At 40.8% G+C, this 13,114-nt stretch overlaps 1 protein-coding gene across 1 annotated transcript; it reads right to left on the bottom strand.

Moving 5' to 3' along the window:
* On the bottom strand, nucleotides 1-10,119 carry obi1 (ORC ubiquitin ligase 1). The gene is made up of 7 exons (XM_017703632.2): nucleotides 9,964-10,119; nucleotides 8,195-8,330; nucleotides 7,508-7,599; nucleotides 6,809-7,030; nucleotides 5,043-5,131; nucleotides 3,361-3,566; nucleotides 1-1,778 (listed from the first exon to the last, which is right to left on the bottom strand). Exons 1-7 carry the CDS (start codon nucleotides 10,033-10,035, stop codon nucleotides 886-888), a joined length of 1,710 nt encoding a protein of 569 aa, XP_017559121.2. The 5' UTR covers nucleotides 10,036-10,119; the 3' UTR covers nucleotides 1-885.
* Nucleotides 10,120-13,114: the final 2,995 nt, after the last annotated feature.

Here is a 13,114-nt window from a genome sequence, read left to right as displayed (position 1 = left end):
CAATTTTAAACTTCCAGCAGGTTTATGCAACATAGTTGACATGAACAGCAGATGAGTGGTAAAAAAGACACATAACATCCAAAAAAAAAAAAAAAAAAAAAAATCCAAGATCGTCTGGTTTAAAGTCGTCCTCATGGACTGCGGTGCGAACTGTTCCTAATAAAACAGTCATGAAATCATCCAACATGTATAGCTGCCATTGTTCTGAACAGATTTTAAAAAAGCGTGACTGAGATACGACGCCGCTGTCATCCCTGAAATCCTCCATCCTATAGTTACTGAGAACTGGTCCTACTGAATTAGCCCAAACTGGAAGTGCAGATAAAGCAAGAGAAAAAAAGATAAAGCCTGTTCTATTTTATCTTGGATGTTTTAAAAATTTACAAATACATTGAAAAATCACTGAGCCACATTTTAACGGCAACTGAATTCGTTCATATTTGAGACACTAAGAGAGAAAAGAAGTTTGTTTTATCTCAGTTTGGAGTTTAGAAATGACCAAAAATTAATGTAAGAATGAACGACCTTGACTGACGTAGTCCAAGCTGGTGGCTGGATGCTAAAAACTTTTTTGGCTTGATTTAATCTTGGTGGGTTTGTAGATTACAGAAAAAGTAACAGTAACCAAAATATTGTAAAACAGTTCATTCATATTCTACAAAATCCCATTTCAGCACAAACGAGCTGGTCCTAAACAGAGGATCTGTGAAGAGAAACGTTTGCTTTTATTTGTTTTAGTCATTTCTTTAATTTTAGAAATCTTGGAAATTTAAAAAAGTGACACTGATCTAAAAACAGTAACATCATTCTACCACAGCCTCTTAAGCCAAACCTAATCAGTCTGAAACGGAAGCTCTGAGAGACACTAAGAGCAACTTCTCTGTTTTATTTCATCTTGGACATTTTGGAAGGACTAGCAGATGCTAGGCTAACAGAACACTTCCGTTTGGTGGATTCTCCAGAACATTCCGGCCCATTTCTGCTGCCGTCCTGGGCGTCTGATGTTCTCTGCTGTTTTCTGACCGATCCAGGATCAGCGAGAACATCCAAATGAGCCTCCAGCTTTGGTGTCAGCGGGGCATTACAGGCCGGCGGGTGGGACAGCAGTGGTGAATGATGAGAGGGTTCACCTTCGGCCATCATGGAGTCTAACTCGGAGATCTTGTCGAGGTATGCCAAGTCCATGCTAGCTTCGCTAGCTTCAGCTTCATCGACTGAAGATCCATCCTCGCTCTCCCTCTGCTTGAATCCTGCACTGTTCTCATTTGCACTGAGGAAGGAAGCAGGTTTAATGTCTTGCCAGCCACTCCACAAAGCTTCCTTACCTGTGTTTAGCACGTTTCTGTGGCTGAATGAACCATCTTTGTCAACCTGGCCAGCTTTAGAGCTTTGGTCAACTGAGGCCGAGGCACTAAAGCTACTGGAGCTGCTACAGTCATCAAAACTGAGCCTCCTCAGGTACGTGAGGCGCTTGAAACTTGGTTTTCGCTCACTACACACAGCGGGACTTCTAAGGCTCAACGAGCTGAAGGCTGAAGATGGCGTGGAAGGCACAGGCACGGTGATATTTTGCAGCGCATCATTCCGAGGGCTTAAAGCTTCATTCAAAAATCCAATTCCACGGCACGTATCGGATGTGGTGAGCAAGAAGCCGTGGCTGTTTGGGAGATTTATGGACTTCCTCTCCAAATCAGTGCAAACTGAAGCCTCTTCCATTTCACTCAGGCTCCTTCTCATCGCCGCTATCCTACTGCTGCTCCCTGTAGACGCTCCTCCAACTATGGACAAAATACAGTATTGCGATTAGACTGAAACTTACGGAGACTGAGACTTACCTGGCAATATATTAAAGCAGTGGTTCTCAACCCTATTCCTGCCGATACAACGGGTCCATCCAATCAGCTCATTAACAACTCTTCATCAGCTAAACTGAATTCAGAACCATCAGCCCACTGTGCTTTGGACACAGGAATTAAACCTCTGCATTTAACCCATTCGTGCAGTGAAACACCTCCATACACGCACACTGGTGATACACACACTATGGGGCAGTGAGCACACCTGCCCGGAGCAGTGGGCAGCCCTATCCGCAGCACCCGGGGAGCAGTTGGGGGTTGGGTGCCTTGCTCAAGGGCACTTCGGTCACGTACTGTCGGCTCAGGGTGAAAGATCGACCCGGCGATCTTCTGGTTACAAAGCTGGTTCCCGAACCTCCAGCCCACGACTGCCCCCAAAGTGGGTATGTTAAACAGGGAAAACACTAAAGCGTTCACATTCTCCCTCTTATTCCACCAACTGGCATCATGCATTTACATCATTTACCAGACGCTCTGATCCAGAGTGACTTACAAGAAGAGCTTTGTCTGTGTAGAGAAAGTCTCTCTGCTAGTTACCAGTAGGTTAGAGAGAAAGACGGTCCTGAGCTCAGATGCTGATAGAAACACAGTCACTGTAGATACAGAGAGAGAAGGAGCAGAGCTGAACACAGAACTCTGTGCCATACAATACACTACACTACAATACACAGTGCAATACAATAAAATATAATATATATACACAACTTCAATTTCAAATATGCAAACTACATGCCTAAAACAATAGTGTTCTTTCAAATGGTCAGAGCTAAAAACAATAATGACCTGAATTTTTCCATGTTTCCACTTCAATAGACAACAGTTTGTCATACAGTGTCTATTTGATGTTGCTAAACAAATGATAGATAGCTACTACACTAATGTTCTCCATCATGCAGTTAGGACATCTAATCATGTGTATTTTAACAGTCCCATGCTCAAAGCACTGCTTAGAAACATTTACAAGAGGTCAAAATAAAAGAAAGAGCAGTAATAACAGAAGCATCTCAATAAACCAATAAACAAACATTCGATAAACAACACACTTACCCAACATTATTACAGTCAGCCAACGTTACTCATAAGGTTTTCAACTTTTAAGATATTTTATTAGACATTCTCTTAAATCACCACATTACACCAAACAGCAGTGGATTAATCAGATCAATGATTATGCTAATTAGCTAATATTAACCAACACTATCATCCACCATGTAGTTCATCACTAATGCCAATCAGGTGCATTTGTACACCTTCATATTCAAAGCACTGATCAGAAGCGCTAACGTTCATTCCAACATTAACGCGGACAGTTGTGAGTTAGCATTACAGCAAATATTAAAAGTTTAATGCAGGACTATTTTGTTGAAATAACAACGATTTTTCCAAATAAGGTTGTCTGAGGAAATGTGAGTTGATCTAAATAAGACGTGTGGCGTTGCTGGGCTGCACAGCGGCGGCTGCAGAAATATATTACTGGAACAAACACGATAGTGTGCAGTCTTACCTGCTGCCTGCGTTCCTCCAGAGACACTCCCCTTTGATTGCGAATCTTCTGTGGTGTTGGCACCTTCCCTCCGGCTTTTCGACACTTGGGCCTCCAGTTCCTCGATGTATTTGTCGCTGCGCTCCAGGGCCTTCTTCAGCTGAGTCATCTCTCGCTCCTGCTGAAGGATCTTCGCCTCCAGAGCTGCTACAGTGTACCTGCCAAACCTGAGTTTAAGATGTAAACAAAGTCAGAAACAGACACATTCACAAACACTGCCACACACCTGTCTACAGCTCAACTGTTATAAAAAATGAGCCGCATAAATTATGGACAATATGATCGTTTGTGGGTGATGACACAGGTTTTAAGGGGCTAAGAATTCTGAGAAATATTGGGCCACATTATTTTGTACCTATACTGTAATTTACACTTGCATAGTAGAAGGTAAACGGCACTTTACTGACAGATATGACTGTCAGTTCATGAACACATCCTGAACACTCTCTGTCCTAAATAATGTAAATATTCTAACGCTGGGGTGGAGCAACTCAGAATTATTTGTTTTATTTTGTAATTTATCCTTTTTTTTAATAAATTCTCTGAAAACAAAAGGTTTTTCATATTATAAGATTCTTCACATAATAAAAGTTTTGCATGCATTTATGTTTGTGTTATACTAACCATGGCGGGGTTTGTGTTTACCAGTTGGTGTGAGCAGGATGGACTAATCATCAGTGGCAATATTTACACCAATGCTGATAAAAACAGAGTTGTAATTATTGAATATTCTCATATTCTCAATATCATCTTAACTGTTACTAGTGAGTGAGAGGAGGTGATCATGTTCTAGACTTACGCTTTAAACCTGAACATGTGCTAAACACAGCTGTATTAGTCTTAACGTCCAAGACTAACAACAAGACAACGCCTACGACTGCACTGCTGCTGAGCTGCTACGTTACACGCAGAACAGTACTTAACAACGCAAACGTGAGGATCTGTTGAGAAGCCGTGACTATACCACAATACGGAAAGCCTAACGGCTGCGTAGCAACCAGACTTATCCGCGCTTGGCAGATTCTCCAGGACTTTCAATGTTTCCACACTAACCAAAACCATCCTGCTGTCTTTAAACGCTGCACTGGTGTCTCGCAAGTATTTAGCTTCATGACCAGAACTTTGTTTGGGTTAAGGTCACAGTTACTGGACATTTCCATTTTCCTTTTTCTAAATGCTTTTTTCTTTTATGATATCAATTATTTAAATATTGATTTGGTTTTAGTATTAACATATGACTGCATAAATCAATCAATTCACTGCAGCTCTTCAGCAAAAGATGAATGATTTTTCTAATTCTATCACTACTCAATCACATTTGTTTGACTCAGGGTTAAAAAAAAAACCCTGAATACAAAATATGCGACTTTAAAACTATTAACATGGCAGTAAAAACTATTTTAAGTTCGAAAATTCCACAAGAATTTTTGTTTTGTCCCAAAAATCGGTGCAAACTTCGTTTTATCAATCACAACATTGCAAAATGTATGTTGTTGAATTGAGATGAAAAACTGATCATTAGGTCAATATTTTCTGTATTTTCACAACTGAATACAGAAATGACTGTTTTGCTGCTGCAAAGAAAAAAACCAACATGACACACTCGCTCTGTTGCCAGAGCGCAGCGGTGAAGTTGTGCTTACTTTTGAGGAGACCTGCTCTCCACTTCAGCCTTCAAGCGCATGTTCTCTTGGATTAGGTCGACATTCTGGGACCTCAGGGTCTTGTTAGCCTGAAGGGAGAGAATGCAAGTTTGCCTTCAGACTGCCAGCCTTTTGATTAAGTAACTCAGCGGCTCAAAGTCAATAGAAACCGCAGAGGCCGTCATGTAAAAGCAGGCGTTTTCCGCAGAGACAGGGTCAGGGAAAGTTCACACACTGTGAGGAAAAGCCTGCTTGACCAGGAGCACATGGCTGTACGAGCAGCCAGATATTTCACTACAGCAGACGGATGAATGAACCAGAGCCAAACACGGAGACAAGAGCTTGCCAGGAACAGGGTTTTGGCCAATACCCGTTACACAGAAACGTGAACACACCTTTACACCTTCATTATGATGACTGGACCAACAGGAACAATTCCAAAAGTCCTATCAAATGAACATTTCAGCGAGTTGTTAAATATTTTGTTCTCATTTACATTCCAGGTGGCGCTCTTACTATTTTTGCTCTTCTGCAGTCTTTTAAAAAAGAAAACTTTCAATGGCAAGAACCAAAAATAAATTCAGAACCAAGAATCATTAACAAATTTTAAGAACATTCAGATTTGACTCTTTTGCAGTATTGCCCAGCCCTAAGTAAGAGACTCAATCTGATTTTTTTAAAAATTGTCTCTTGGTAAATGAGCACCAAGTCAGGTATTCATAGTGTGTTGTACTGTATTGCATTTTACTGTACTGGATTGTAGCATAGTGCAGTGTACTGTATTGTATTTTACTGTAGCATAGTGTATTGTACTGTAGCGTAGTGTATTGTACTGTAGCGTAGTATAGTGTATTGTAGTGTATTGTACTGTAGTGTAGTGTATTGTATTGTAGTGTACTGTAGTGCATTGTGTTGTAGTGTGTTGTAGTGTAGTGTATTATAGTGTATTGTAGTATAGTGTATTGTAGTGTATTGTGTTGTAGTGTATTATAGTGTGTTGCACTGCTCTCTGTTCATCTCAGCTCCTTCTCTCTCTGTATCTACAGTGACTGTGTTTCTATCAGTATCTGAGCTCAGGGCAGAGTTTCTCTCTCTAACCTGCTGTTAACTAGCAGAGAGACTTTCTCTACACAGACAAAGCGCTTCTTGTAAGTCACTCTGGATCAGAGCGTCTGCTAAAAGCTGGAAATGTAAAATATGTTACAGATATGCTCAAACTTCTAAAACCACGAATGAAAAATGTGCTGAAGCAGTGGAACAAGACAGGACATGTTAAACGCCGGCCATGTTCTGAGCATCCAAAACAGAACAACAACATCCAAATACAGATTAGAATTCCCGGCTGAGCATCAGTCACGCAAACGTTTGCACTCCATGCCTAGAAGACTTTAATCTGTCATGTGAAAGAAGGGGTATGCACCAAAATAACAACCTAAATAAAATCCTAACTACTGACCAACATGAAGGACAAAGACACTAACGTTTGTCCCAACAATGTTTCAGTACCTTTACTTGCCTTCCTTCAGTTTTCAGTTATCTCCTGGTACCATTAGTTTCAGTTAGTAAACCTGGTCGCTCTTGCCAGTTGGTATAACTTTTCTGATGGACAGGAATGAATAAATGATAACCGTTGTATCATTTGTGTATTCTGAGAGTTTCCCAATGTTTCAAAGGTTCTCTATGGAACTTACAGTCGTTGTTCTACAGTATCGCTGCAAAGAACCCTTTTTGACGGCATTTTAATTGTAGAAACATCAACATCTTACTTCTTTCAGCTTCTCCACGTCTTGTTTGACTTTCTGATAGAGCTCATTGGCAGCTTTGAGTTTTTTGGCCGATTCCTGCAGAAGGCTCGGGTCAACAGCTTCAGTCTCGGTTTGAGCAACGAAGAGGGTGCTGGGTTCCAGAGCAGTTTTCAGTTGCGTCTCGAGGCTCAGGTTTTTGCTCCTCAGGTCCTCATTCTCCTTCAGCAGGGTTTCGATTTCATCCTGAAAGTTACATGATCCAATGAATCAGACAGGGCACCTTGCATAAGAAAAGCTTGTATTACACAGTTAAATGAAGCATCTTTCATATTGGAATGAGTTTTTAATTTAATACTTTTTAGGAATTTACTACAGAGCTCAAAAAACAACTAAAGCATACATACGGCTGTTGTCGGAAGAAAACCTTGTATCTCCAAAATGTTACTTTTAATGCAAGTCAATGGAACCAGAGTTTGTTCCAAGTCATTTTGGGTCATTTATTGTGGTCCGTTTTTCATGAAATTCACACGCAATGTAAAGAGCAAAGAGCATTTTCACATTACGTCAAAAACTGAAAAATGGAGGTTTTCTTCCAGCGAAATGTAAGATAGATATGCAAGACAATCCAAATAAACACCCAATTCAGTGCTAAACAGGCGGCAAAATACAGATTAGAATTCAAATGAAGTGCCAGGTGCATAAAAAGTAGAAAGTTCCAACCTCATATTCCTGCAGTATTAATTCCCCGCGAGTCTTTCTGAGACGCCTCTTAACAGAATGGTTTTCATTTGATTCGCTGTCATTTGTAGCTCCTGTCATCAAACACGAAACAGATGAATGAGTTACGAGGCAGTAAGACTCCCACTCGGCATCTGTCCAATAACTGGCACAAATAAAACACGAACTGTAACCAAATAATGGCGACATCTATTTAAAATCTACAAACTCTTTCTATATACGCCTACCGTATAATCGCTGCTGTAGGAAGAAAACCTCGTATCTCCGTTTATTACATTTTTCAGTTTTTGACATAATTTGAAAATACTTGTTGTGCTTTATATTGTCTGTAAATTTCATGATGAACGGACTAAAAGAAATGGCCTAAAATGACTTGGAAAGACGTCTGGTTCCATTGACTTCCGTTAAAAGTAAAGTAGGTTTTTTTTCCTTCTCCTGTAAAGTTACAATTTTGGAGATACGAGGTTTTGTTTCCGACAACAGCAGCACGCTACTCAAAGCTGTTTTATCAGAGTAACAACAGAAATACATTCATTCATACAGAACAGCGATAATACAGTGATATGGAAAGAAACACTGAAAATATCGGTGGTAGTGTTTACGTACAGTGTTTACTCTCAGGGTACAGGGGTTAAGCGCGTATATTAATGTGTGGCTACGGCTCGTTACCTATGATTTCTCTGCAGGGGTTTTCAGGTGTGACGGCCACTCTGCAGGTGGGACACTGGCTGCATTTCTGAAGCCAAACGTCAATGCAGGTCGAGCAGAACACATGGCTGTTGGAGCAAATCTTAGGTTTGCGAACCTGTTGAGAGAAGATACACAGTTAAATGCAATATTCAGGCCTAACTGTAAAAAAGTAAAACACATCTAAAGACAAAAATATTCTTTGAAGTATCATGATGTAATCACAGTACACAATATGCATCACTATATTACATTTTTCAGAGAACTGAGAACAGGTCTGTACCGGAAAACCAGTGGTGCCTCAGAGCATAACTTTACAACATATCATATGATTCAATAAGAGCCCCTGCAACATGGACCAATACACTAAACTAACTGAAGCAAACAAAGTACTGAGTTTAATACCCATTATACTGCATGAAATGTAACAAAATTGAAATAAACAAGCCCACAGTGAGGGCCTGTTAACCTGGGGTCCGCATGTTATTATAAAAATTGTACTTTTATAATACTAACCCTATTATAAAATGAAAATCAAACAATGTAAGGCAGATTTTTAGGAAGTGCTGTTTTGGAAAATGTACTGAATTGAGACCACCGTGCCACTCTGAACATTATAAACGTCCTGAATTGTTACATCTAGTAGTGTTAGTTTTTTTTCTTGTTTGTTTGTTTTTTACAAAAACACAGAAATCTAAAAATTGCAAGACCAAGCAAAAGAGGAGGAAATTACTGGTAAAAATTTTAAAATGACATTTTAAGGCAAAAATCCAGCTTTAGTTGCTATGCAGGTTATGCTGCTCTTGTTTACAGGCTGTCAATAGCTCATCTAAACAAGACATGACACGATACAGTGTTTCCCGATACTGATACCTTTAATACCAGCCGATACGGACTTTCTTTAAAAACTACAAAAACCTCCAATACAGCATTTTCTGCTGATACAGGTCGGGCTAAGTGAGCCTATTTATGATCGTTCCGTGATCTGAAAGTATTAATTTACTCTGAAAAGCTCATCATAATTTATGCCTAAAGCATTAAAATGTTTTCTGATCATTCAGTCACTGAGACGTAAACAGGGTCATTCACAGTGGTCCTGGTGTGAAACGGTTCTTGGCAGAGTAACTTGCCAAGAAACTTCTTGGCAGAGACTCAGACGTGTCCACAGTGGCGGTGATGGGAACCAGGTGTCACATGGCCACAACACAGATATAGACATTTTTAATTACCAGTTTCAGATGGTAAAATAGTCTTGGGGACCTACTCTGCCTCGTGTAGCCCCTGTGCCTCACTTAGAGCCCAAACGACCATAAAACACCTGGACGTCTGGTTCCCATCACCACCACTGTGAACAGCTCTGACTCGGTAAGGTTCTCTAGAACAGAGCGCTTCTCGCCGAACCGCTCTGGATGACTCTGTTCACATCTCAGACACTTAACTGTGTAGATTCTTCTGAACAATCGGTGGGGCTTCCTTTACTACAGCGCTATAACGCCCAGCCTTTGTTAGAACAGCTCGGTCCAGCAGAGGAAGTGTCCAGAGCCTCACAGAGAAACTGAACTCCTTTAGACCAGAGCGGCTAATTCAGCAGACAGGCAGAACCGGAGTTCGGGGTTCGGAGCTCGGAGTTCGGAGTTCGGAGTTCGGAGCTCGGAGTTCGGAGTTCGGTCCGTCTCTTAAAGCGAAAGCAAAGCAGAACAAAAGCCGCGCGGGCTCCGCGCATTAATCCCCGTGCAGCCTCACTGCCTTACCTTTCCGAGGCAGATCTGACACGCTATCGGTAAAGTCAGAGACAGAGTCACGCTTTGGCAGCTCTGAGCCATTTTACCTTCCTAATAAAAGTCCATTTAAACTAAAAACACAAAAGTCCAAACTATCCTAAACTCTACACACACCACACCACACACCACGCTACGGCGAGCCGGAGGGACCAAAACGCGTTTCAGGAAAAAAAAACTCGTCTCAGAGTCACGTGGGTGACGAAGTACACAAACCATGAACTCTAGTTAAAGTCGAGACCCCCAAGGTAAAATATCACTCCAGTAAAAGTAGAAGCTCCTCCCTTTAGACCTCCACTTGAGTAAAAGTGCTAAAGTATTTAACTTCAAATGTACTTAAGTATAAAGTAAAAGTACTAAAAGAGTAATTCTGGCTCTGATGTCCTGTTATCATTTTTATAACCAGACTTGGCTTCATGAACTCATTTCAGGTGAAAGTCCTCCAGCGTCTCTCTTGGTAAACCAGTCTTTTAATAGAACGTCATTAATTAGTGATTATTACGTCTATTATGTCAGAATCACATGAAATTACACTGGTGTATTTATGACGAGACGTTTTTAGTGGAAAGTTTAAACACTAAATAAGTCGTTAAAATAAATATTTAAATATTTTGATACAAAATTACATGTCTATTAATTGTAGATGATAAAATAGCATCATGTGCCTCCACAACATAACATAAATAATGACGAATCCACAAATGCAGTACAGCAAGGAATCATCTTAATTCAGCTAAAGGCGTTTCCATTATTGTCTAAGAAGCAGTTGTAAACAATGGGCTAACAAGGTCATTCAGAGTGGAATCAGACTTTCTTTACAGTGGTGGTGATAGGAACCAGACGTGACTTTATTTGATGTGAAGCATGAGTGTGAATCTACTTAAGTCTTAAGTTATTATGTGGTGGTTAAATAAAAAAATCTTTTATTTGGGTTAGTTTGCCTTGCATGTACCTCTATGTCAAGAACGCATATATAAAAACGTTAAATATGTTTTAGGCTAAAATCTTATCTCAGAGCTATTGTAAGGCGGTGTCTCCGGGATCAGGTGGTGCATTTGTATCCATTCCATGTGATGAAGCTTCTAGAGGCATTAATCTGTTCACATGTCCGGTTCACTTCACATCAAACCACCTGATTGACTTTGTGTACATTTTTAGGACTTCGTTTATTGAGATTTTGAAAAATCGGTTCAATTCCTGGAATATTTGTGAGGAATTAGCATTTCCATAGTGTGTCTTTTGAGTGGAAGCAACACATTTGCATAGCAGAAGAGGAGGAGCCATCAGAGGACACCCAACTTATCTAAATTTTAAATATGAGTTCTTTCTGTAACTGTGTTCTACATACGGTACCTGCTAGAAAAACACCACAGGCTGGCTGGTCACCAGCAAAGCCAGCATATGTTGTGTTTTGGATCCTGGATGACCAGCTAAACCAACACCAGACCAACACTAGACCCGATTAAACCAGCATAAACCAGCTTTGGTGAACTGCATGCTGGTCTGTGCTGCTTTTTTATGCTATTTGCAAGGATTTAAAAATGTTTAATGGTAAGCAGGCATGGTAGCTAACTGGTATAAGCTAACCGCTACGCTAGCCATGACTTTTAGGCACAAGGGTCATTCTAGAGAAACGTCCATTTTTGTGTCCCTGGCGTAACTTGAGTAACATGTTAGGGTTACAATTTATTTATATTTTAAAATAAAACAATTTGTTATTTTAACAATCACACCTTTCTGAGTGAATTTAGCGATATTGATCATTAAATCAATCATATAGAAGCACCACAGAAGAGCTCATCCCCACAGTAATGCATGAAGTCCAAATTTTGAAGAAAAAAAAAGGTTTTCTGCAAATTTACTTGCAATAATCTCTACATGACTGTGAAATATATGGTTTAAATGACATAAAGAAACAAAAGGCAAATAAATATTATAAAATATATAATATGGGTGGTGTGGTGGGTAGCGGTGTCACCTCACAGCGAGGAGGGCCTGGGTTCGAATTCCCTGCCGGGTGACCGGGGTCCTCTCTGTGTGGAGTTTGCATGTTCTCCTCGTGTCTGTGTGGGGTTCCTCCGGGTTCTCCGGTTTCCTCCCACAGTCCAAAGACATGCAGTCAGGCCGATTGGACATGCCGAGTGACTGTCTGTGTCTGTCTGCCCTGTGATGGACTGGCGACCTGTCCAGGGTGTATCCTGCCTTCCACCCGATGACCACTGGGATAGGCTCCAGCAGCCCCCCCGCCACAGAACCCTGAGGGAGAAACTGCTTAGAAAAATGGATATAATCAAAGTCCCCAGGAGTCGTGTCACTGGTGTTACTGCGTATATTATTTTGAAATAAAAGTCACGCCGATGACGTCGCTCGACCTCCTTTGACCTGTTTTCTGAGGATCTATGAAGAAAAGCTCATGGTGAGTCCACTGTGTCTCTCAGTTCTCAGAGATCTTCTCATTCAGCTCATGATCTCATATGAAGCTTCTAGCTGACGTCACTGGTGTGACCGACTTTATTCTGAGGTCACTGTGAAAAAAACAGAAACACAAATGGATTAAATACCATATTTTAGTGGACGTTCGCTGATGGACAGTGTGTGGTTTGATGTTCTGTAAAATGCACTGATCATTAAAAACGTCTCTGGTGTTTCCTTTATTATGAGGAACACTGATGACGATCAGTAACACCAGTGACTCCTATGGAGAGACGGAGAAGTGGACATTTGTGTAGGATGACCCACAGCTTTCCATCCTCTGTGTAATCTCAGTGTCTCTGTTCAATCTGTCTTGTAAACCTGTGCTGTTTGAATCCTTGCTCAGAGTTCGGTGCTGCCCAGAGGAAGACGGGTTCCCCTTTTGAGTCTTGATTTCTGCCTCAGGCTCTTAGAGAGGTTTTTCATCTTTTTCAGCAACGCTTGTTAAAACAGTTGTAAAACAGAGCTGGACTGAATTGAATAACTCATTGCCAAATGGCAGAAACATGGTGTGGCTTCATTGTCTTGTAGTTTAATGGCAGACTGTCTTAGAGCTCTTGTGAACTAACCTGATTAGAATTGAACCGCCGGGAAACCGTGTCGTACATTGATTGCAGCATAACGTTGTTGCTGGAACTGCATTACTGTCATT

Source organism: Pygocentrus nattereri, chromosome 30 (assembly GCF_015220715.1).
Source record: "Pygocentrus nattereri isolate fPygNat1 chromosome 30, fPygNat1.pri, whole genome shotgun sequence".
Taxonomy (NCBI): Eukaryota; Metazoa; Chordata; class Actinopteri; order Characiformes; family Serrasalmidae; genus Pygocentrus; species Pygocentrus nattereri.
Note: the sequence above shows the minus strand (reverse complement) of the source record. Positions and strands in the feature narration are given on the sequence as shown.